Source organism: Crocodylus siamensis, chromosome 2, assembly GCF_052110815.1.
Source record: "Crocodylus siamensis isolate JL-2025a chromosome 2, ASM5211081v1, whole genome shotgun sequence".
Classification (NCBI taxonomy): domain Eukaryota; kingdom Metazoa; phylum Chordata; order Crocodylia; family Crocodylidae; genus Crocodylus; species Crocodylus siamensis.
In genome coordinates, this window is record NC_143396.1 from 211,266,068 (window position 1) to 211,292,336 (window position 26,269).

General features: G+C 44.4%; 1 protein-coding gene across 1 annotated transcript in view; it reads left to right on the forward strand.

The window, feature by feature from the left end:
* The first annotated feature begins 554 nt into the window (after nucleotides 1-554).
* LDLRAD3 (low density lipoprotein receptor class A domain containing 3) overlaps nucleotides 555-26,269 on the forward strand; it is a 226,289-nt gene continuing 200,574 nt past the window's right edge. The window contains exons 1-3 of the mRNA XM_090034631.1: nucleotides 555-692; nucleotides 1,884-1,955; nucleotides 7,621-7,945. Coding sequence (XP_089890757.1) covers nucleotides 555-692; nucleotides 1,884-1,955; nucleotides 7,621-7,945 — 535 coding nt within the window. The remainder of the gene's footprint in view (nucleotides 693-1,883; nucleotides 1,956-7,620; nucleotides 7,946-26,269) is intronic.

Genomic DNA, 26,269 nt, shown 5'->3' on the forward strand with positions numbered 1-26,269 from the left:
GAAGGAGGTTAATACAAGTGGTGGTTTTGAGATGAAAGGGCAATGGAAGCAGAATATCAGACATTGCTTCCTGACAGGGAGCTCTCTTAGCCTGTGGAATAATCTTCCAGGAGAGAAGAGGGTGGGAGGCCCCTCTCTGGAGCCATTCAGAATAAAGCAGACAAAGCAGACAAAGAATTACTGTGCTGTAGGGGACAATCCAGCATTGTCAAGGGGCATGGACAAATGGAGCTAACATGTCTCTTCCATCTCTGATTTCTGAGTCACAAACACTAAGTGCCATTAAAACCATGTGTCAAGCCAAATGAGACCTACACAGCAGGGGGCCATTTGCAAGCAGATGATCTGTGCTGAACAGAAGGGGAAGGAAACTGGGAGCCCTGTCAAGAATTATAAGAGAGATTTTACCTGGGTATTTTTAAGCAAAGACAGCTCAAGTTTCCTTCTGGTTCCTGAAACACTAAGCCTGATATCTGGCAAGAGAGGAGGCGGCTTTTATACATCATTAGGTTAGGTTCCACCAGTGTAGGATTCCAGGTCGATTCCTTAACAGGATGTATAAATCACATCTGGATGCTCACACAAAGAGGGAGCAGCATGAATCTCCAGAGACTATTTCTAATATTAACCACTTGAGTTCCTCAGGAATACTGTGTAACTATCTGAGGAGTGAGCACATGGGAGCAAAAAAGGTAACAGGGTATACCTGCTAGCTAGAACCCTTTATTTTTGCAGCTTCATGTCCAGGGGGCTGTGGAATCTCTGATTATTTAGGGAACATAGGTTATTTTAATTTTCTCTTGGCAAAATCTGTCGGTTTTTTTTTTTCTGAGGTTTCTAGTGTGCTTTCTCCTACCTAAAGAATGCTCATTGCTCTTAATTAAATCGATATAAACAGTGGTGGATGCCCTATAAATGCTTACAATGAATGTCCCTTTTATATGTCTAAGTACCCATTTGATCATCCATGTGTGGGAATCTGGATGTCCTATTAAGACTTCCCCTTTGAAAACTGAGCTCTAATTCTGCTTTCTAAGCTGAATGCTGGTGGAAGAGTCAGAAGAGCTCCTAGCTTGATACAAAGTTACAGATCAAAACGCCATAATGAAGATGAATTCTAATGGGCAGATGGATATATGCCGATATGCTAATGTGCCTGTTTGACTTGATAAATGCTAATGATGAAGACCATTTTATAGACATTTTTGGACCCACATTTATCATTTTGCCATGAGATATTAAAAACTGGATTATTATTATTTTGAATTCATCAAAAAGCTGTTGCTAAGCCCTGTGCCAGGCTCACTGGCAAGCCAAAGTGGCAGGCAGTCATTTATAAAACACTGCAATATATTAGTACAAGTTTTTGTCCTTAATTAACACAACCCCAAATTTTCATCACCATCAATCCTGTTGCCAACCCTGACATGTATAAATGACCAGAATTAATTTTTTTCCCCCTGAGTAACTATTTTTCGAAGTGAAGCCAGCAGGTATAGATTACTGCTAGAGACATTATTAGATTTTGCTTCTTCATATCACTTCTGGATTATGAGGAGGATTGTAAAACTGAACATGAGTTACATAGTCTGCCACTTAGAAAAAGGTTATCAATGCCACATGTTGGGCTTAATCTTCCAAAGTGCTGAGCACCCCCAATTCCCAAGGCCATCAAGTTGTCTTCAAGAAGCTGATACTACAAAATGTGCCACATGGGTAGCCCTTCGTCACATGTGAGTAAAAGTCTACAGGATTGCTGTGAGAGTGGAGAACACCCAGCAGCTTTCAAGATCATACCCTTCAAAGATTAGAATGACTAAAAGCTAATACTTTCTGCCTTTTCATACCTGATGTTATCTGAAGGACTTCATATAATTTTGTAGGCAAAAGTAGAAGCTGATAACAACAGCTTTCACTTATGGGGTACCTTTGACATGTTGATCTCAAAGCACAAGGTAAATATTAAATAATTAACCTTCATTGCCAGTAAGTGTTTTGCTGTGACTAAGGCCCCTGACAGATGTTCACATGATGGGCTCTGATTCCCAGTCCCAAGAACTGCAGCTCCTGCCATGCCATACATGTATGGCCTGAGGTGTAAATAGGAATCAGACCACAATTACACCATATTGCCAGTGCAGGGGGAAACCCTGAGTCCCGGGACAGTCTCAGTCTGCCATCGGCTGGCAGGGACCACCCCAGGTTTTAAGTTCCATGGTGGCACATAGCCTTTTGTTCAGAGAAGAGATTAAGACTCCCAGTTTATCCTGCCACAGGCAGCAGCCAGGTGCCTGATAAGGGCAGCCACTTACCTCCTCGGTGCAAAGTGAGTTGGAGCGCCTTATAACCCCAGCCCTACATCCCTGGTGGTATTCTAACAAGCAGGGGGAGCCCAGGGCTCATCAAGGTGCCCTGAAGCAGAGCTCAGGCTGGAGGAGGGACCTGAGGCTGCACCCAGGCAGCAGAGGAAAGCCTGGGGGTGTGAGTCAGACCCTGTGTGAGAGGGGTAATGAACAGAGCGGCCCCGTGGGTGAATGAGAAGGCCCAGTGGGGGCACAGTGGCCCAATGAGGGACTAGAAGCAAAGTAGGCTTACAGTCGTACAATCGTTCAGGCGAGGGTAGCGGGAGACACCCATCAGACTGTGCCAGGGTTGACCGAGGTGAGGAGAGCTAAGCCTGATGTCAGGTGAGGCCGGGCAGCATGAGTGTAGCCCCTGAGAGAGGGCAGTATGCAAGAGGCTGGGTGAGAGCCAATGGAGTGAGTGGGACCCCGGTGAGAGGGGTGGTATGTGAGTGGCCCTCCAGGGCTGTAGAAAAGAGCTAAAACTGTGTTCCCAGTTTGCTCCAGCCATAGGCCAAGGAAGTAACACCATAGTAACATCTGCGAGGCATGGGACCTGTGGAGGGAAGGTCAGAGGGGTATTAGGTCCTTGTCAGCAGGGCGAGTAATGGGTATCCCCCACCTCAGTGATAACTCTCATATTTTCCATCAAGACGTGGCAGAAAAGTGAAGCGGGAGGTTACCTCAGGAGCAGGGCAGCCAGCAAACACCTGACGAGGAGGCCACCCTGTTACAATGAGAGTCATAACTTGAATGAAGACATTCAATCTTCAGAGGCAAGTTTGCAGCCAGTCAAGCCATGTGGACCCAATCACCATTTAATCATGTGTTATTGCATTAAATGCTATTTATGTCAGTAGACCGGGATATTTATAAGCAGAGGATTATGATGACCTCATTGTAGGATCAGCCAGAAGGAAAAATTGCATCTGGTAAGGAAAATCTCTTGGAAAAATACACATCTTTCAGAATAGTAATGGAAACACTAGAAATTGTGGTCAGTAGTAATTATGTATGTAACCAACCCAGCTCCGTGTGACAATTTTCACTGCTTTAAGTTCCATAAAAGTATAATCAGGGCTGGATTAACTCTTTAGTAGGCCTTGGGCAAACAAACTCATGGGCCTCTACTTTTTTCACTCAATTATAATATGAAAAATAACCATAACTGGGCCCCTTCTTCACTTAGGACCCTAGGAATGTGCCTAGTTTGCATATGCATTAATCCAGCCCTGAGTACAATACCTACATATGAGAGAGGCTTATTTACCAAGTCAATCTTGTAATAATATGGGCCAATGGGAACAGCATCCAGGAAGCCAAGATGAGAATGTGACTTTTTATTTTTATTCAGCATAATATTCTTCATTGCACTTTGATCGCATTTGTGGTACTCTGTATAACCTGGATCTATCAAGGTACCAAGCAACCCCCAATTCTACCAAAACCCCTGCTGTGAGACCCTCCTAGTATCATCAGGAAACTGAGTTGCACAGACAGACTTGTTCAAAGCTATGCTACAAGCCTTCAGCAGAACTGGAATTTGAAAATAGATTGGTTGACTGGCATACTGGTTCAATGTCTCAACTAGAATACCATCCTTCAACCCCTGCAATCTAACTATCTTGTTAAAGCTAAGTTGACTAGAAAATGTGTAGTAGTACAACTGATATGCTCTTTATTGTGCTTACTGATGGACTGAAGAAGAAGGAAACTCATGTAGAGCCTTAGAGGCCTTTTGGAGTCCCTCACTCTTCTCCCAGCACACTCTCTCCAATGAACACAAAAGAGGCTTGCTCGCTTCTTCCCTTACTGTGCTACTGGGTCCATACTCCTTTCTTGGACTCCCTGCTTGCTTTAGTATACCTGAGCAGCTGACATGCACTGTCACTTTCTTTATGGCCTGGGAGAATTGTTGAGCCAACAAGTGTCATATCAGGACCATAGACTACCAAGAGAAGTGTGGGGAGAAGGCGCATTCTGACAGTGGAGAGGAAATTTGCCTAGGAGGCAAAAATCCCTTCTCCTCTCTCGAAGTCCTCCTCTTTTTCTTGCAGTCTCCTTCCCAAGTCAAAAGCAATATTCAGCTCTGGATACTAGCTAGTTGTCAAGTTAGTGTCTACTTGGGAATTAACCATTAAGGGTTAAAGCTTCATTCCAAACAAAAGCTAAATTTAGGTATTCAGATAATACTTTTATTTTAGCTAATAAAGCATGCTCATCCTTCCAAATGATGTGAAGTTCTCATCAATAAATCTCTAGCTCATAAGCTTCCCTGACTATATTAAACATGCATTACAAGAACTCTGCTTGTATCCAGAAGTATTTTTGTACAGATTAGTTGAAGACAATTTTAGAAATCACTTGGCAGCTTTTGGCTGTTATAAACTGACTTTAATTCTTACCCAGAAGAACTCATGTGCTCAGCATTTCTGTACAACTATTGAAGGTATGTTGTGAACTTTTTGAGAGTGAAAGTTTATTGCATACATGCAGATTTAGTCGCCTACCTACCACACACTCAGAAATAACTTATGGTCCAAAAGGTATCACTCTTCTTAATTAATAGGCACCAAATATCCCACAAAAGCAAGAGATCAAAATGGTTGTTGTGAACTAGTGCAGATCTCTCAATCCTTAGTGTTCTTTAAACACTGAGAAAACAACCAAAGACCTGCATCAGCCTGCCTTGGGTCACGAATGTGGCCCCCCTCCCCAAAAGACCATTGAGGAAAAGACTCCGGAGGTCTTTTCTACCTTGATAGCCACCTCTCTCAGAAAGCGAACATTGATGAAGAGATCTAGCACAGGATCCAGTGTGCAAGTGCCTCCTTTGGGAAACTGCTTTGGTGTGTCTTTATTCACTGTGATCTCTGAAACAACACCAAGATCCAGGTCTATAATGCAGTTATCATCCCCACTCCTCTGGATGTGAAACGTAGGTGATATCAAGAGCCTGGAGAAGTATCACTAACAATGCCTCCGGAAAATCCTCCATGTCAAATGAGAAGATTTGTTGCACAAACACCAGCATCCTTGCTGAAGCCAATCTTACCAGCACTGAGCTGTTGATCCTCAGACACCAATCTCACTGGACTGGACATTGTGTGTAGCTGCCTGACTCTCAACTCTCAAAACAAGTGCTCTATTTCCAGCTTAGTAACATCCTGAGATCTCATGGAGGTCAGAGGAAATGCTACAAGGACACTTTGAAGGCATACTGCAAGAAAACAGATGCTAACATCCAAGAGTTGGGAGGAGCTGGCTGCTAACCAGCTCCAGTGGCATTGCAACCTCAGCAAGTGGCAGCCTATTTTGGCGTAAAGCATCTTACCCTCAAAACAGAGAAAAGAGTGCAAGGGAAGGAAAAGGAGAGGAATCTGCACCCCCTGCAAGCTACTTTCCTGGTGAAAAGAACTGCAACTTCTGCAGACAGGTCTGTGGCGCAAGGTTTGGATTCTTAAGTCACCTCAGGACAAAGCAGTAGAGATCATCTTTGAATGGAGGTATTGCCAACGAGTTGTTACACAAGGATACCTCTGTCTCCAAAGCAAGGCCTGCTGTTGCTTCCATTGAACATAAGGATTTCAGTGCTGTCAGGATCTGGCTCATGAACATCAAGTATATTATAAAAATGCATTACAGCATTCTTAATGCTGGGGTTAAGTGACTGACTGTGCTTTACAAGGACTGTAAGTGCCACAGACTAGTTTTGATTGATTAGCTATAATGCAAATTTCCATCATTTTCCAGTGACACTATGGGAAGACAGATGGCAGGACTTCCAGTGGTGAAGAAAGAAAGAAAAGGCTTTTTGAGAGGTAAGAAATCTCAGTGCCTTGCTTAAGTGCAGAAAGAAAGAGACAACATGGATCTTGTGAGACTGGATCTTTGTTTTCAGAGACTAGACACATAGCTGCAGATCTAACTCGCTCTGTCTCAATAGCCCTTCCAGGGGACAAAACAAGGGCCCCTCCATGCATGTGTGCTAGCTATGTGATTGATGCACAAGGGTATGGACTTGCAACTTTCCCTTATTTCATACATGTGTTCCTCATATTCAGGACCTTCCATAACTGTTGCTTGGGCAGTTGGGGCCCAGCCTAATGGATTTAATTAAAACATAGTCTGTTTAAATGTGTAGCTCCGGCACTGAAAAAATGCTATGGAAGATGCTACTTAATGAGTATTATTTATAGCCCTGTCAGTGTTGTGTTTAGAAGCCGTGAAACTGGCTGGCTCCCCATATTTACAAGGCTTCTTAATAGTCTGCTTCAGAACTGCTATTAGAAGCCTTGAAAATAGAGGAAGAGAGAAAGAGGGAGCAGTTGTGAGACCGACCAGTTCCTGTCATTATCAACCAGGACTCGTACTAGGTAGGGGTAATGTCTTTTATTAGGCCAACTAGGTTTTTGCCAAAAAAACCATTTAAAGAACTGCATTTCTGAGGTATGCCATCAACCCTTTTTTCTTTTCAAAAACCTAGTTGGTCTAATAAAAGCTATCACCTCAACTACAAGTCCTGATTGCTTTTTCCTGTAGACCAGGGGTGGGCAAAATGTGGCCTGGGGGCCGGACGCGGCCAGCCAGGCCATTCTATCCCGCCCACCAGGCCTCTAAAAAATTTAGAAAATTAATATTGCCTGTCATGCGGCCTGCAATGACTTGCCAAAACACCGTAAGCGACCCTCCGCCCAAAATAATTGCCCGCCCCTGCTCTAGACCAATATGGCTACAACCTGGATACCTGTCATTCTTGAGACTTTAACAGCAGCCCGTTGACCAGTTTCTCTTCTACTGTTCCTGGTACATTTAGATGGAGTGTAATTAGTTGAAAAATAGGTATATGCAGTTAGCGGGGTACTTGATATTTCAGAGCTGACCATGGGGCAGAGGGTTCCTGTGCACCTAAGTGGTGCTCCGTTAGGGGAGCCGGTTACACGGAAGCAGCCGGCAACAACCTGGGAAGGGCATCGTGTTCGGCCGCTGAACAGACCAGGTACCGACCCGATGTGCGCAGCAACGGCTAGACACGACTCCAGTGCCCAATCCAGGAGGGAAAGCCTAACCCTTTACCAATCAGGAGGGAGGCCAAAACAAGCAAGATTAGCTAAAAATAAACAGATATTTTTAGAGGTTGCTTTTCTGTATTTTTTCTCTCCCTTCCTTTCTCGCTGTGTGTCAGACGCAGCGGACTCCCCGCCGCAAGCCGGACAACTTCCCTCCAAGCACACACGTGGCCGCTTTGTTTGCAGGGGCCGGCGAGGTGAGATGAAAGCGCGCCGAGCCCCGAGCGGGCGGCGGCCGGAGCGGCCCCAGGGGTGCCGCGCTCGCTGCGGGGCCGGGCGGAGCAGCGCGCAGGGCAACTTCCCGCCCGCGCGCGGAGGGCCGGGCCGGGCCGGGCCGGGCCGTGTGCCTGCCCGGACCGGGCCGGGTCCGGGGAGGAGCCGGCCCTGGCCGCGCCTCCTGCCTTCCCGGCCCCGGCGCGGCCCCGCCCCGCCCCGCAGCCGCCGTCTGGGCCGGGCGTGAGCGGAGCTGCCGCGAAGTTGTCGGCGCGGCCGGCGGGGCCATGTGGCTGCTCTGGCTGGTGCTGGGCTCGGCGGGTGAGTGCGCGGGGCCGCGGGCTCGGCGCTGCCTCCCGCGCGCTGGGGCCGGGCCGGGGCCCGCCAGGAGGGGAGGTGCCTCTTGCGGCTGGAGGGGGCCGCGGTGTCCCTGAGCCCCTCGGGGCTGCCCCGCATCACGGGGTGCGGCGGGGGCACACTTGTGCCGAGCCCATTTGCGGGGATACTTGTTTGGGGGGGTCAAGCCAGCCCCCCCCCCCAGGAGTGCAGGAGATGGCAGTGTGGGCTAGGCGGGGTGGGGTGGCAGTGGGCACCACGGCGCCAGGGCAGAGCGCCCTTCTTGGCAGCCCTGGCCCTAGTTCAGCAAGGGCAGAAGTGCCCCCTCACCCGGGGTTTAAAGGGGGGTTCCTCAGCCTGTGGGTCGCATGGAAGGGTTGCCAGCAAATTTGGAAAATGGATCAGCAAACTTTAAAAATGGATTCTCCTTTAAAAGGGAAACACTGGGGGTTTCCACTTGCAGGCTGGCAGAGTTGCAGCTTGCTTGGCACCCCCTCCATCCCACACCCCCACCTTCTTCCCCATGCACTGGGGGTTGGGGCAAGGGGCAGTAGTTCAGGAGTGAGGGGCACTGGGTCAGTCAGGACCAGCCATCAATGTTTACAAATGGGTCCTGGTACACAAAAGGTTGAGAAGCACTGGTTTAAAGATGGGCCTGCTCAGATGGGAGTTAGTCGACTGTGTGCCCCCCCCCCCCCATTTGAACGTGGTGCCAAAGCTGTTTTTTAGGGTGCAGCTGCCTTTTCGGGTTTAGAAATGTTGCCAGTAATAAGGCCATAACTCACAGAGAGAGAGAGAGAGAAGGAGACAGGAGTATGTGGTACAAGCATCTGTTCACAAGTCAGCAGTTGCAGGAGTCTCCAAGTGATTCAAGTGCACTAAGGTGCCTATGCAGACAACATCTGTAGTTGGGGAGAGGAGTTTCCTCCTTTGACAGTTATGGAGCTCATGCAGAAATAAGAAATGCTCAAAAGGATTGAGATTGAGAACCCCTCCACACCTTACAGGTATCTCACAATTAACTGATTAATTGTGTATATGCATTGAGACCAGCTACATGTGCAAAGTAACTATCACTTCATAAAAGTGCCAACTGGCTATAAAGTTAGACCTGGAAAATGTGTATTAGCTTTATTGCTGGTTGCCATCTAGCTTTAATTTGCAAATGTAGCAGGGTCCTTGGACATGTATGTCAGAGGGTTGTGTCCATCTCCCTGATTTGTCTCTTAATGCTTAACTGCTTTGTAAATTATGACCTTAAAGGAGTTTTACAAAGTTGCATGCTGGGAGGTGAACTTCAGTCTCAATCTGCAAGGCAGATATGATGCTGTCCCTCTGGGTAGGGTGAGGATAGCGTTACTGAGACTTGGCAAGTTGTGTTTTCTTGTCCTGAAATGCTTGTAGTAGGAATCTCCCACACACCTGTTTAGCGAAATGATAAGCCAGTGTATTTATTAAGGGTGAAATTACTGGGTTAATGCTTGCAAGGAGATCACTGATTCCAACCAGCCAACCTGACTGGATGGTAGTTGAAAATGCAGCGTTAAGAAGTTGAGTAAAATACACCCAGAGGGTAGATCAGTATTTCATGTGTCTGTGTTTGAACATTTTCTGATTATAAGAAAAAATGATTTTCAGTTAAATTCATACAGGTAAAATGCTTGTCAGATGCCATACAAAAAACTAGAACTCTTGGTTCCAAAACGATACCTTTTATTAGACCAACTGCAGTTGGTCTAATAAAAGGTATCGTTTTGGAACCAAGAGTTCTAGTTTTTTGTAAGTCTTTTTGTCTCAGATCAACACGGCTACCAAGTACACACCCCTGTCAGATGCCAGGCATATGCCTGTCAGTGCCTGATCATACTTCATGCAGACTTGCTGGCAGGTACGAATTACTTCTACAATCTGATTTTAGCTTGCACCTTTTCAGACCTTGTCTGTGAAAGTGTGACTGGCCTAGCTTCGTGTTGCCTGCATGTGTTATTGAAATTGCTCCATAGCAATGTACTGTCTGAAATGACTGTACAAAACGAGTAAAAACTGGAAAATCAAGCTCAATTTCTCCAAGAGTGAAACTTATGAGGAAGTTGTGAAACTTAAATAAAGCTGCTTGCATAATTTACACTTAGATTAAATGGGAAGCTGCCCATTGTTGGCTGTCTTGCTCCTCTGACTTACGAACAGAGCTCTTCTAATGCCCCCCCCCCAAAAAAAAACCAAAACAAAAAACACACAACAAAGCCTTAAAAATGAGGGAAGGCACAATAAAGATTTTCTTGTGTTAAATCCTGAGGCACGTAACATTTGTGGCTCATGAATAGTTCTTGCACGGGCTTTTTGCTGTTGCTTCAGTAGTTCATCTTTTGGAAACCTTCAGGCAAAGCTTGGGTGTATGCACTTAAATTATGTTTACTTCATCCTATTATTATGTGCCATCATACTCTGACAGTGTTGCCAAAATTTGTCTAACATACTTACTCCTAGTAACCTATCCATCTTGTGCTAAATGTAGTTGTTTCCGTAATATAGCCAATCTGTCAAGATGTAAGAACATCGTAGAATACACGTTATACTAATATCAGTCTAATTTTTCTTTACACATTTCTTTTTATACTGAATTCTTCCTTCCCTCTTCTTTTTTTTCTCCCCTGACCATAGGGGCAAATAGCAACTGGGTTTCTTATGAAAACTAGTATTTTAGTTTTATTTTTATAGGTAGAAGTCTGTCATAGTTATACAATATCTTCCCTACAGTTATTTAACCAGAGCCTCAGGTTTTCCTCGGGACAAGAGGGTACTTAACATTCAAAAAGCTTTTTACAAACACTTTTTTGGAATCCTTGTAATGTTCACATTTCCTTTTGAAGAGGGAAATATTGAATTTTTGGAGATTTTTTTTCCTTGTTTTGGTATGCGTTTCTTCCTTTGTATGTATTGGCATCTGCAGTTGTGATAGGTCACACAGAGAGAACTAGTTAGTCTCTTCCTGGTCCCACTAGTCTCTTGAATTTTAGTTTTTATAACTGCTGAAAGTAGTGTTTGTTCCATAACTGGTCTCTTTTAGGGTATAGGAGGAAAAGCTTGGAACTTCTGGGGATCGAGCCTAATCATAGAAAACCCAAAAAACTTACAAATCACTGAGTTAGCATTTGTCCCAGGCAGCATGCAAGAATATTTGAAGACTTGCATTGTTTTAGTCAAAATTTGCCTTGCTAATCGTACAGCCCTGTACAAAGGCCAAATGTTATTTCTGATCCTGAAGACTTTTTTTTTCTTGTTATGAAGTATGGTGTGAATTAAATCAATATATTTATGACAGCCTAACTCTTGGGGCTTGTCTGTGTGGGAAAGTTTATTAGTTATTCAGGTATAAAGTACATGGGCCCACAATGGTGCTTGTTAATAACTTTAATAGTGGCTTTCTTTCAGTTCAATGTAAGCCCCTTTCTGTGCATTACAAACTAAATTGGAAAACACTCTTAAACTGTAAAATATTCTAATGATGGGGTGCCCATGTGTGTTATATAGGTGGTAAAACTTTCACCTGTAGAGAAGAGACAAATGAAGAACAAGCTCTGCTTAAGTTTTGTTCCTTTTTTTTTTTTTGCTTTGTATCTTTAAACTTCTTCAGTGACGCCTAAAACAACTAGCTTAAATTAAAGACTGACTATGTTTTTAAATCTGTTTCCTCTTCAGATGAGAGCAAAGATTGCATAAATTATTGCTACTAAGCTTAACATGCATACTTTAATAATTTTAAAGGTATAACCTGAGGAAAAACAAGGGTAAAGGATTATTGGGTTTGCATAACAATAAGCCCTTTAAATCCTGTCCGTACTGGGGATGTGATGTAGTCTTAGAAATATGAAAAACCTAAGATGGCTGGAGAGTCAGAATGCCATACGCAACTTGGATTCCTGTGCATGGCCTCCAGAATGCCAAGATGCAATTTAAGTCTTCCCTGATTAACAGGCCCTACACATGATACACATGTTTCCTAAAAATGTGGTCAACTGGCTGTTTGTGGAGCAGGCCCTACCCTTTTTTCTTTTTTCCCTTGTTCATCAGAGCTAATGCTGTTGGAATCAGTGGACAACTGCCAGAGAATAAACTCAAAACATGCATGCACAAATTTCTATCATCACATGCATTTGTGATTTCAGGAACTGCAAAAAAACAGGCGGAGATTTGGTTGGCGAGTAGAGTGTATTAAACTTAACAATACAGATTAACTTAAAACCTCTGTGTGTATTTACACAAATGTACGATGTTTGCTTAGGTTGCTCTTCAAAGTATCTTACTTTCAAATCATTGCAGAGAGGTATGATTTTTAATGCGAATTTTGTGGTGGAGAAATCCCATCTATTGTATGGGAAACAAACCCTTGAAAATACTATTATGGTGCCATGTGGGATAGAGTGGTTTTCTTCCTTTTTCCTTCCGAGGCTATAGAATCATTGGCTTGTTATGAGCACTTACAGTAAAAGCTACGTATGAAGAGTAATAGCAAGTGGTAATGAAAAGCTTTACAGATGAATACTTGAAAGTGAGTAGGAGTATTTTTGGAATAGTTATTCCACTCCTGTCCTCTAACTGGCAAGGCCAAAATCATACACACTCATCTCTAAATAGTGCATTATCTACTCTCAAGAGATTTTACAACAGACTTAATATTGGTATTCTATGGTCCAGCCCTACAAAAAGCCTGGGCCTGACTCTCTTAACCAATGTCTCTCTCTCTTATTGGCTCTGTCAACCATGGGTCTGTCAACCATGGGCTTATGAACCAAACAGCATTCCTAAAATTGACAGTAATCCTGACAGTGCCTTTGTACAAGTTAAGAAACTGCCTGCTCAGCAAGCTACTGGGAACGAAGGTGCTGTACACTAAGCTTCAAAGCTATTTGCCAGAAAAGTAAATCTGGTAGTATGGAGGAGGCAAGAGGCAACGCTTGGGTGAAAGGCCTTGTCAGCTGTTGAAATGGGGCTTTGGAGTTTCTACTAGGGCTGTATCATAGAGCTTAGCGTCAGAAGGGACCTAAACAGATCATCAAGTCTGACCCCTTGCCCTGGGCAGGAACGGGTGCTGGGGTCATATCACCCCAGGCAAATATCTGCCCAGCCTCCTCTTGAAGACCCCCAGGGTAGGAGAGAGCACCACCCCACTTGGGAGCCCATTCCAGAGCCTGGCAGCCCTAACTGTAAAGTAGTGCCTCCTGATGTCCAGCCTGAACCTTCTGTCTTAACAACTTGTGGCTGTTATTCGTAGTAACCCTGGGTGGTGCCTGGGGCAACAGAGCCTCCCCTAATCCCCACTGGTCCCCTCTGGTGAGTTTGTAAATGGCTGCCAGATCCCCTCTCCTCCTCCTCTTTTGGAGGCTGAACAGGTTCAGGCCCTTTAGCCTGTCTTTGTAGGGCCTGCCCCGCTGCCCCTGGACCATGCGAGTGACTCTCCTTTGGACCCTTTCGATGCTGGCCACATCCCTCTTGAAGTGCAGCGCCCAGAACTGGACACAATACTCCAACTGCAGCCTGACCAATGCTGCGTAGTGGGGGAGGATCACCTTCCTGGACCTGCTTGTGATGTCTCTGTAGATGCACATTTAGCCTTACTGACCGCTTCTTCGCATTGGCAGCTCATATTCATCCTGGAGCCAACAATGACTCCAAGATCCCTTTCTGCCACTGTGTTGACAAGAAGGGTGTTCCCTAGCCTATAGGTGTGTTGCTGGTTCCTTCTCCCCAGGTGCAGCACCTTGCACTTGTCTGTGTTGAATTCCATCCTGTTCTTATCCGTCCACCTCTGTAACCTGTCTAGATCTAGCTGGATTCTGCCCCTTCCCTCCAGCATGCCCATCTGGCCTTACAACTTGGTGTCATTGGTGAATCTGGACAGCGTTCATTCCACACGCACATCCAGATCACTGATAAAGGTGTTGCACAGTACAGGGCTCAGGACCGAGCCCTGGGGGGCTCCACTGCCCACATTCCTCCAGGTTGAAAATGACCCGTCCACCACCACTCTGGGTGCGACCATCTAGTCAATTTGCCACCCATCTGACTGTGGGCATCAATGCTGCAGTCGCCAAGTTTTAAGAGATTGAAGAGTTTTTTGTATACCTGGACATTGTGTGCGGCAAGGCCTTTTGTAACAGTGTCTGGCTGCTAAGCATCTCAAGTTTGAAGGCATCCTCTCTGTTCTGCTTGTCTGTATTATTATTATTTTTCTACTCATTGGACTACTGGAAGAGGAAAGGAACTCCGTTCTTGCCATCACTCTCCTGTCCTATCCTCCCCTTATTATGGCTGATGTCTGGTATGGCATGTTCTTTGTCCCTGTGCATTCAAAATAGTACAGCTGAGCTAGCAAGCAATTCTGGCAGCTTAAGACAGTTGTCCAGGAACATCTGATGCAAAGTTAGATTCTTATTATTTTTATTCTAAAGTTGGATTCTTATTGGAAAAACCTACCAAAACAGCATCTTCTGTGGTCACAGTGACTCTGCTTTTGTGGAAATGCTGCATGCTTGCTTAGGAACAATATAGCAGAACTGAGATTTGGCGTAATCGTAGGCATGGCCTTAATGTCAGTGCCCTTGCAATGACAGACCTAAGGATTGTTCAGCTTTGTGAGCTGGTGGGGGGGCTCTGGGTTGTCATTATTCAATTGTCTTTTGTGCTGCAGATTGAAGCTAATAATGCCCTACTTCGGTAAGCAAGCAGCTTGTAACAAGTATTTAAAGTGGTGTTCTCAGAGGTTTGACTTGAAAGCAGTTTTGTTGTCAGGAGGTGTTAGTTCAAGGTAAAAGAGAAGAATAGCCCTTGGCTTTTAGGTTAAACCCCCCCCCCCCTTTAAAAATGGCAAAAGTGAAATTTTCTTCTTTTTTCTTCCGCAAACCTGCCTTGACAGAATATGCCAAGATCCAATCAAGTTTTTCAAGCAAAACTGATTTTAATGATGAGTCTTGTTTTAAATGATATATCTGGAGTGAAGCCTTGTACCATACATTGCCCCCTGCCCTTGAATTTAAATAGGCCAAGGAATATTTTATAGGCTGGCATCAGTCATCAGTGGCATGCAGGTAAGCTTGCTGACTGCTGGAAGTTTTATCAGGCAAGTTGCAGCAGTATGACCTAAGATGTGAACTTACATGAACATAGTGGTAAAGATGTATGGACACACATTCTTAGTATAAAAGGGAATTATTTTGGTTTCCTGGAAGTCAATTAGGAACAGGTTTGACACGAACAAAATCACCATCTCTTATGTTAAAAGAAGAGTGTATGTGCAGCTTCTTGCACTGGTTTAATTGCATTAGATTCAGAAGCCAGCTTCTGGATGCAGCTTTCCGTTGTTGACAAGGCCCTGCTATCATCACAGGAAAAACCTTTTAGCCCGAGTGACTTTGTGCAGTCTTTATTTACATGAAAAGAAATGTGGTGTACTGAAGCAATCCAAAAGTGATCAGGAAAATGCTGCACAGCTCTGTTACATGGCACTGGTTCTCCTGGTTTCCAGCTGCTGTACAAGTGTCCACGCTCTTCGTTGTGAAGGAGAGCCTGGAGGCCCATAAAAATGGCTGGACACCTGGGGCTAACTTAGCTGCCTTTTCTGGCAGCCTGTCTAGAGAAGCAAAAGGAAAGTAAAAAGATGCTACTCTTGGGTACTGCCCCCTACCTGTAGAAGAGACGAGCCTAGGGGAGCAAGGAGAAGCCTGCAAAGGAGTAGATGACCATATGTACACAGAGAATAGCTTGTAAGCAAAGAAATGAAAGCAAAAGAAAACTGCTTAATGTCATTCCCAAGAGCATAAAACATTGATCGCTCTAAGGGCAATTAAAATGCATAAAGTGAGGTTGTTTTAGCAGCTGCTACAGGGCAGTGCTGTGTGGACAGGACAAGGGTTGGCCTGTGAAATTGTTCATGGCAGGTCACTGTAAGAAGGAACTTACAGTGGATTGTGTAGGGTCCTTTGAAGCTGGGAGTTGGTGATTCAGTAGTAGATCTGACAAGTGTCTAGAGTGTCCTTCTGCAGGTCGCAGGCGACCTTTAGGTGCATCTGTCACACAACTTTAAAATGGGTACAAAACCTTCACCTACCAAGCAGACAGGCTAAGAGGCTTAATGGATTAATAGTTGTGAAGGGTTTAATCTTAATACTCTCATGATATGCCATATTATCTTTCAGTGAGATTTGAAAAAAAAATCCTTTTCAGTTTGCATAATTTTTTCTCTCCTCAAGCTGGGACCTGCTTTTTTTACGGTATTCTGAGCCTTTAGTATTGTGAAACTATCTTTATTATCTGCTTCATGGGAAAATTGTTCTCCAAGAAAATGTCCGTCTTGAAATACAGATAGTGTGTTTTCAGGGACAGTGTTTCTGGAAACCCAGCTGATTGTTTGCTTTGGTTTGAAGTGGAAATAGTTTTAAAACAGGATGGCTTTAAATGGGACTAAAACTGAATTATTTGGGACAAGTCAAACTTGATGGTCTCTGTCCTGTGAATTTTAAAATGGCTCAGTCCAGAGGGGGAAATTTCAATTCTAATACAGTGTTTTTAAGAGTTTTAGTACAGTATGGTGCAGGTGGTAAGGTTACTTCAATGATTGGTGTTCACAGTAGATGCAAGTTAAGATGAAAGTATGTGAACATGGGCTGCTAAGTATAATCCTTTTTTTCCCCACTTTCAGACTCTGGACAGAGTTTATTGTTAGTTTTTTTGTGAATTCTTTTGTAGAATTCTCCAAATTTGAGGAGGAATTTTAGGCAGGAGGATTGTGAACTTTGTCATGAAGCTATGTATGTGACAGGCCAAATCCACATTCATAGACAGTCTAAAAGAAGTGGTATGGAATGGGGTACCAGGCAGGACTTAGTGATCTGGTTTCTATTTTTGGCTATATTTAAATCAGCTATGTGATAAAGCAAAATCTCAATGCTTCCCCTCTGTCTATCATAACTATGCAGATTGTAAGATCTTTGGGTCGTGGACTGTCCATCTGCCATGTTTATGTGTTCAGTCACTAGTACAATAGAGGTCTGATCTCATCCAGGACCACTATGTGAGGGTTGCAAGTAAAAATCCTGAGCATACTTGCCATATGTGCCATGTTTTGTTATATCTCCTCAGGTACAACTTTGATTTGTGATAGGTTTTTTTTTTTGCCTTAACCACTGTAAGTTTGTTTTGGGTCCTTCTGCTTTTTTATTCTGGAAGTGGTATTGTTACAGTGACATAATTAAGATCACACACTGCCTGAATGCATAAGAGACTTTCCTTCTGCAAAGTCTTTACAATATGGAAGAAAGAAAGCAGGCAAACTGAATTTGACATAAGATATGGACAGCCACTAAGGAACCTGACAAATGCATACATTTTGTTAATAACATTATTTTTTCTTGCTTACCTTACTGCTGTTTTGGTGCAAAACCAACCTGCACCTCCATTATTTGTGCAAAGTGTTATTCATTTATAATCAAAATGTACTCTGTGTATTGAGTACGTAAATCTAGTGATGGTTTCACATTGGATAAGGATATTGCCAACAAACTGCTGGACATGTTAGTCCTATACCTAAGAGGTTCATATTTTCAATGCTGGTGGTCATCACGTTTTCAGTGCTGGTGGTCACAGTTTCTAATGAAGTAGTCATGCTTCCACCCTCCCCACCCCTATAGAAACAGATTCACCATTAGTTTGGAAACGGGAGTGGAAAGAATACAATCAATACAAAGACTATATAGAGGTCACTAGTGGCCTGTCCTTCCTTCCAGACATCCAAAGGTCTGCAGCAAAAATAACCACTGTCTCCCTCTTGCCTAGATTTATTACCACCTCCCCTTTTCTTTGTGTGTCAAGTTCAGACTCCTCACTTATCCCTGCCTTCATCTCTACTCTCACACTCTTCTCCTTCTCCTTACCACACTTCAGTGACTTCACTCCTCCTTGGATGATCCTTTTGTCTCACCTCCTCCCACCTGTATCTCAGTATCTCTCTCTGATGCTGTCCTTTCCCCTTCCCCCTCTTTGTGTCAAATGGCTTGCATCTCAGCCAGATCCCTCTGTGCTCAGTTGTGGGCCAGCCTGCTCTTGCTAACCTTCATTCTGTGTAAGTCTGCTTTTGTGTCTGACTTAAAAAGACTGTGGCACACTTCATCATTTCTTTAGGTCACGCTCACTGTACAGCTCCTGGCATTCCTCCCTCTTCCCCACCTCTTCCAATGGCTCTCTATTGGCAATGCTTCCATCTTACTGTATTTTGGGGATTCCCCGTTTTCCTCTCTGCCCCAGGCCACTGTCTTCCATTTTTTTAGTTCCATGCCATGATAGGAACCGTGTTCCTCCCTCTATATTGTCAGTATCTCCTATATCTTCTTTGGGTAGGACTTCACTAATCTCAGCCAGCTAAATTCAAGATAGGTTTCTTACCTCTCTCCTCCTCCTTCCTTGCCAAATCATGTAATCTGAGGAAGAAATCAACAGAGAATTTTTTTTTTCCCCTCACTGCTCCTTGTCTGTTGTTATTTACTGGACTGTGCTTTGATTTTTAACCTCACTTTGTAGCACAAGCTGTACTCTCTGTGGACCCTGATTGCTTCTCTGCCATCAGTGGGGAGGAGTGGCATTACTTAGAGCAGAGGTCTGGGAGCCAGGATTCCTGGAGTCTCTTTCCAGCTCTCCTACTCGGTCAGTCTTGAACAAGTGACTCAATTCCTCAGTGGCAGTTTATGAGATAATCTTAATAGTTACATACCACCCAATGTAGGGCATGTTTTATATGAATGAATGCTTTGTGTGTTCACTGTATTTGACATACTGATAGTCAACATATTAGAACAATCCTAAATATTGTTTTTAAATATACAGAATCAATTAACTTTTGCTAGGCACCATAAAGCACATCAGTTCTTCATAAATAGGTACATTTCTAGACTTGGCACTTATAAACTTATATAGGAAATGCATTGTGGAAATAGAAATAAACTTCACAGGCAATGTACTCCTGTGATATTATAACAAGCAGAAAAACTAACAAGTCTCTTATCAAAAGCACAGATTCCTCAGGTAACCAGGACCAGAATTATGCAGTATCGGAGGGGTTGGGTGGAATTATGCAGTGTTACACATATATTAATCCATCTGATTGGAAGGTAAAATGGGTGTCAGTGTTAAGGCCTATTCTGGGATGTCTGTGCAGCAGCAGGATCTGAGTTATTTGGAATTCATCATTATGCTGATCTGGACCAATAAGTAAAAGAAACTATAGTGATTCATCCAGAGGCAAAACACATTTGTTTTATCAAGATCTTGGCATTATGTAGAACAGAATCTTTCAACTTAGTCATCTGAACATCCAGTGAGTGGAGAGACAATGTAGATCCTGAGATCAAGACCCACACGAAGCTGACAAAATGGATATTGTTCTTGATGGGAATTCTGGAGTCCAGAAGCACTGGCACTCATTATTTAATCAATTTTAAAAGAATAAGTCATTAAACTAATTGGACACAGTTGAAAAATCAGCCACAAAAGCAGCTGCAGGACGTGTTTTTATTGCCCTGTGCTAAGAGACAGTTAAAAAAATCTTCTGAATCCTATTAAAAAAATACATCCACTCTGCATACAGTTCTCTGCCTGGGGAGAGGCGGATGGAAAGAACAAATCATGTGAAGCAGATGTTAGTCACATCACTCAACATACCACTTGAAGGAGTTCAGATATTGTGATTACAAAGGCATTATAAGATCCTACGCTAAACAGAATGCAGACTACAGAGTCCCCATACCAGGAAGCAGTGGGCATAAACATGCTGTGCTGCTTCACGTGGGCTACCTCCTGCCCTGGAAGCAATGTGGCTGTATGTGCACAGTGCTGTAAGTGGGCTAATTGTCACTGCTGAGTAGCAGCGGGGTTTCTGAACTGCAGTATTGAGGCACCATGCTATAGCCAGATTTATTCCCTGAAAGCTGTGTATAAAATGAATGCAAGGGAGTACTGTGCATTCATTTTATACCTTTTCAGTTTGAGCCTCTGCTTTCAAGCCAAATCCCGAAAAAATTAAACTATTTAAATACACATTTTCTAGCTTTAATTAATTCTTGTCCTTGGTGGACACCTACTGACCATTTTTTGCTATCCTAGATTACAGACAAATCTGTTAAAGTATAATTTCCATTTTGTAATCTGCAGGTAAATAATATAACAATGTAGATTTAGCCAAAGTTTTTAACTGTCTACTGATTTTGAATGCCCAAACTTAAGGTCTGATGTCCCATAAGTCTAAATGGGATACCTAAAAGCAGTGGGCATCTAAAAATGTTGCCTTTCATGACTGCTGTCATGGATGGAAAATACCATTCCAATTTGGCTGTTATTTGATAGAGACTCCTTAGATGCATTGGTAGCCAATGACTTTTTATTGTATACATTAGAATGATTATATCTGGGAAGTCTTAAAGCATCTCTAATCTTTTCACTTCATCCAAGTCAGAGACTTGAGAGATGACATCCTTGTCGATGTAGAAGTCTGATCAACGTGGTTCTTCTGAAAAGTTGTAATGGTTGAAAAGTTGAAAACCTGCCAGGCAGGTTTTATACGCTTCCTGATAAATCACTTAAACCATGGCTCTGGTCTTTTAGTTGGTTAAAAGTCCTGAAATTAGGCTCTGGCTTCTTACTTTCTAATTTCCACATGTTATCTGTAGATAAACATCCACTTTGATGGATCTTACTACTTCATTACCCGAGTCAGAATCTGAAAATCTCAGAAGCAGGTTTTATTACTCTGACAAGGCATTCACATCCTAACTGAGTTCTAGTGGAGACTGCTTGTCAGTATGGTTTATTATTGCTGTAGCTCCTTGATGTATTTGCGTGGGAAATGGCATTCAGTCTGTTTTATAAAACAAAGTTTAGTTTAGCTCCTTTTTTTTTTCATTTCAATGAACATTACAGTGAAGCAGCATGCACCTTGTGTCATACTTTCCCTTTTAAAAAGCAATCAGTGTAACTTCCTTAGTACTCAGGTAAGATGTTTAACCTCTAAAGAAAGGTGCAGCTGAAATATTCATTAATGACTGGATTTATTTTGGCATCTTCAGCACTTTTTAACTAAGATTTTTTTTGCCTCCCTCCCCATCAGTGCAAGTTTGCTTATTTTATTTGAGGCTTCAGATACTTTAGAAGGTGCCCAAATTTTTATTTTTGTTGTCTAAAAAAAAAAAAAGTGTGTTTTGTTTTGTTTTGTTTTTTCTTTTTTTCTTTTTTTTAAATTGTGGTCTGAATGTTAAGAGCCAGGCTGTGCTTGTTGCTGACTTTGTGTAACTTCAGTGCATTTCAGCTTCAGTTTGCCCAGCCATAAAATGAGCATAATATAAATGCAGTTATCTCACGTGGTGATGTTAGTGTTTGCAAAGCATTTTAACAATTAAACGGGGGAGGTATATGTGTGGGCACAAAACATGAACATGGATGGAGCCTGCTGTTTCACTGAAATTTGGAAGTGACGGTTGGAGGATTTCTTTCTTTGTTTCTCTCTTTCTCTCTTTGCATTTGCTTTTTCTTGTGTGCCTAGCTTCAGAGATCTTCAAGGGGCCTTATTCCAGAAAATGAAGACCTTCCCTTTAGAAATCTAGGGCCACCTGTACACGTGGGGAGGGGAGGGGGGGTTAGTTTTCCCTGAATTTAAATGGTTAAAAACACACCCATTTCAGTTTAGGGGCTCCGTCACTTATTGTGAGGGGCCCAATCTCTTTCCCCCTCCCTCAGTGGAGCCTGCCTATAGCTGGGAGACTAACTGCCAGCAGGCCCTGAGTTGCCAGCACTCAGTCCACCGGCACCCTGCCCAGGCAGCCCCAGGGGACGTCACTGCCATGGAGGGAGGTACCAGGGCCCCCTGTAGCTCACACGCTGCCAGCAGCTTGCCCCTCTAGCCCCGTGTACACTCCACTGGAGAAAAAAGAAAAAGGATTGGGCCCCTTGCTGCTTTTTATTTCTTAGTGGAGCCTGCCCGGTGCTGGGGGGTGAGCTGCTTGTGGACTGGGGGGCCCCAGTCGTTCCCTCCAAAGGGGCAGCACCCCCCAGAGCCGCCCAGGCAGTGTGCAAGCAAGCCAGGTGCTGGCTCTGAGCTGGGACAGCACCTGGCCTGCTAGCACCCTGCCTGGATGGCCCCAATGGGCACTGCCACCATGGAGAGAAGGACCAGGTCCCCTGCAGCTCAGATGCACTCACACCTCAGCCCCAGGAGAGATGGACAGCCTGCGATGGGGGGGGGTGTAGAAAAGGCAGGTCCCACACTGTTTTTATTTTTTTTCCCTTGCCAGGGCTTCCAGCACCCCATGCACTGTCCTCTCCACCTTCTTTGGCTACCAGCATACCTAGCTGCCCTCCTGCCATCCTCCCGTACTGCCCCAGGGGCAAACCAGCCTGTTCCCAGGTGGTCCCCAGCAACAGGAAGGCAGCAGAGACAGCGCATGGGTCGCTGACAGCCTGCCAAACTGCTCACCATTATTTCCACCCCCCCACCCCGTGGAGCCTGCCCACAGCCAGAGAGAGTGAGCTGCTGGTGGGCCAAGTGGCCTCTGAGCTGCAGGTGGCCCTGGAGATGAATGTATTGCTGCAATTTATGCTGCCCCATGTGTAAAGTGTAATGCCATTTAATTGCCCTTTTTTAGCAATTTAATAGCTAAAAGGGGCAATTTCGTCATGTGTACAAGTGTCCTAGCTCCTTTAAGCTATTGCGTTCAAAGTAGCTTGGCCAGTCATAAAAAGAATTATGTTGGCAGGGCTTTGTAAATACGTTTGTGTATTCACTTTAGTTGAAATGGACTGTGTTTACCTATCAGGTGTCTGATATCCTGTTTCATTGAAATGTTGTAGTAAATCTGTTTGTTAGGGAGTCTGAGTGAGAGAAGTGAAACCTTAAACCAAGCATTACCAAGAAAAGAACTCCTAACATTATACTGCTTATTTTACCCTGGAAAAAGAGTGTGCAAAAAAACCCAAAACAAGTATACAGTAAGTTGCTCATAAAATGTAAGCTACATTTGTGAAATCTTTGTCATCTTTGCCATCAGAATTTTATTTCTTTCATTTTATGTTTTTTGGCTAGTTCTAACATACTTTATGTACTGAGGCAGAATATGAATGAAATCAACACCTACAGCAGGAGTTCAAGTGAAACCTGGGTCAGTGCAACAAAAGACTGCTGCCTGTTAAGTGGCCCATATAAACTGCTGGGGAGGTAATAGATTCAGTGGAGCATTCGTTTCTTAAAAATAACTGGCAGTGTAAGTAGAAGCTAAAGATTAAACCGGTTTGGAAACCCTAGGGCTTTGGCATAGGTTACCTGTAAGTCAGAAATATGTGGAATGTTGCAATGTCATAAAATTGTGACATTTTCAGAGCAGTCTCTGGTGAAGGCTTTGTGTCACTTCAGGCCCTCCCAACTATGACTTGCCATTAGAGAGCTGGCGTGCAGGGGTCAGGACTCTCTTCTTCCCCTGGTGGTAGGAAGGGTGGGGGGGAGGCTGCTGTGTATCTGGGAGGAAGAGAATCCAGCCCAGTTAGCAGGAGCCCAGCCAGAACAGAGAGTGGGAGGGGAGAAATCTTGCCACACTTTTTGAAGGGAGGTGGGGGAGGAGTAAAGAGAAAGGAGTGTGTGGGGGGGTGGAATCTAAAATCTTGCATGTGTCTCAGTGAATTGGGATTGGGGGGTGGGGACTTGAGTTAGGGGCAGCAGGGGTCATGCTGCCTGGGATGGGAGAACTGTCCTGGCCTGGAGGACTGGGGAAGGGGAGCATTAGCCAGGCCACAAAGCTGGGAATCAGCTTGCTGCATAGCACAGAGCACATGTCAGGGCAGAACTGAGGACCTGGATGCTTGCTGCATGGCACAGAGCATATATCAGGGCAGAGCTGAGAAACAGGGTTTGTAGGGCCAGGGGAACTGGGGCACAATGACCTGGCCTGTGTTAGTAAATTGTGGGTGGTGCTGGAGGGCTGTGGAGAGCCTGCTAGCTGAGCCCAGCTGGCTAGCCCTGTGCCAGCCTGTCCCAGTGAGCCTGTTGGCGCTGCCCTTTCTGGGGAACACTGTGGGGCCAGGATTGGGTCAGGGTAGTAGGGTTGTTCAGGCTGAAGTGGGGCATAGGGGGCTGCGTATTCCTGTCCTGGCCAGAGTGGGAGGGAGCTTAGACAGAGCCATCTGCCTTCAACAAATCCAGTGGTCCTGTCCCAGGTGGGTGGGTTTAGGGTGGCACCAGTTATCCTCCCATGAGTCCTCCACGGTCCCACCCATTTTAGGGTGGAGTGGAGTGGTGAGCAGAGCTCTGCCAAACAGGACCTCAGGCCCCCATTCTGTCCAAGCCCCCATGAGGCTTGCTCAGGGCTGCCTGTGCCTTCAAGCCCAGTGCAAGGTGTGGGAAACTCCAATTAAGCTCACTTTACCTATGGGTAATTGAAAGTTTCACACAGGAACGGGTCCTAGTGCCATGTTGTCTCCTGGGCAGGTGAGTAAAGGAGTGCTGCTTTTCCTTGCACCCCCAAGTCTGGTACTAGATGAGGGAGGGCTATGGAAGGCCAGGGCACAGAAAGCTTGCTTCCTTATCAACTCAGGATAATACTCTGTCCTGTCCCTGCCACCCTCCCGGTGCCTGGGAGTAGAGCCTGAGGGTGCCGGGGCCAGACCAAGGCAAGACGCTGGAGCCAGAGGAAACATGCTTCCCCCAGCTTCGTGATCTTGCTGCACTTAAGCCTGGCAGCCCCCCAGTATGGAACCACCAGGAGGCAAGACCCTGGAGTCACGGGAAGCATGTTTTCCGTGGCCATGTGGTTTCAGGTTACCAGTACAGAGTCTCCAGATGGGTTGGGGGTGTTATGTGGCCATGGGAAGCAAGCTCCTTGCCGCCACTGTACTGCCTCCTTTGAACTCCATCCTTCCCCTGGCTATATGGTCACTCTGCAAGTAAATGCTGACAGGGCTGGGGGTGAGGAAGGAGACCATTGGAGAGTGGGAAGGGGTAGAGTTGCTGGGAGCTGTTCATCCAGGGAAGCTGGAGGAATGGAAGTAAGTTGTTTTATTTCCCAGAGCATCCATACAATACCCTGGAATGACCTAGGCGAAGGGAATCGGGAAATAAACCTCAGCTAGATTGGCATATCTTGGAAATGTTTAGAGGGTATTTATGGCAGTTAAACACTGCTTAACTAATGACTGCTCTCTTTTTAAATGCCTTCATGCCATTTTTAAGGTAACTTGTGTCAAGGCCGTTATGCTTAGAGGGATACCACCTCGAGTCTTTGTTTTACAGCTCATCTCTAATTAATTGCACTATCCAGGTACTTATATCCATGATGGAGCGACTTCACAACTCCTTGATCAGATGAATAGTAGCCATTTAAAGCAACAGACAAGCAAAGGATGTTTTACTCTGTGTCTTTGTTTTAATCCATGCATGAAACAGCCCTGGGTAATGCCCTTTAAATAAAAAGTTATTTAATCTACTTTGTGCTTTTCTTTTGGTCCTAATCTGTCCTCATCACTTAAGCATCCAAGTACCTCACAGACATGAATGAATGTACCCTTGCAACATGCCCTGAGGATAGGGAACTGTGTTATCCTTGTTTGATTTTGTAATGAGGAGCTGGGGCCCAGAGGAGTGGGGAAGACTTCTGAAGCCATGCAAAGCCAAGATTTGAATTTTGGTCTCTTGTGTTTCAGTTCAGAAAATAATTTTTATCTGAAAGTGATCCCACCAAGTTCAGTTTTGAATGCTTTTGTGGGAGATTCAAGTTAATCTCACTTTTCCTCATTTCTCTAGCCTTCCCTCTGATGGGAATGTTACTGTCGTCAGCTCACAGGCACTTTAGGTACTATTTTTGTCTAGCATTCCTCTGAAAACATGAGGACACATGTTTAAAATATTATAACTTGCCTGCCAAGCACTCTTACCATGGTTTTTACTAACAGAAGGTATGGGAAATATTAGGAAAATTGTTAAGGTGTAGGTAGAGCCCGGATCTTATCAGTCCAATATATTTCACCATTTTCTAATGTCATTTCATGAATAAGAGAGGATGTAGGGGAAATTTGATAACGTAATATTTAAGTAAATTTTTGTGCTGCTTATATCTGTTTCATTGTCTGGCAGTATAAATAATGACGGGACAGCGGAAGGCTTGAAGGTAGGCTGGGGAAGATATCAGGAGATAGTGCAGTGGTTTTTCCCCATCCTCCTAATTGCTTTTATACATTAGTGATAGGAAATGTGCCTGCATGGCAAGAGTTACGACAGTGTTTGTGGTGTTG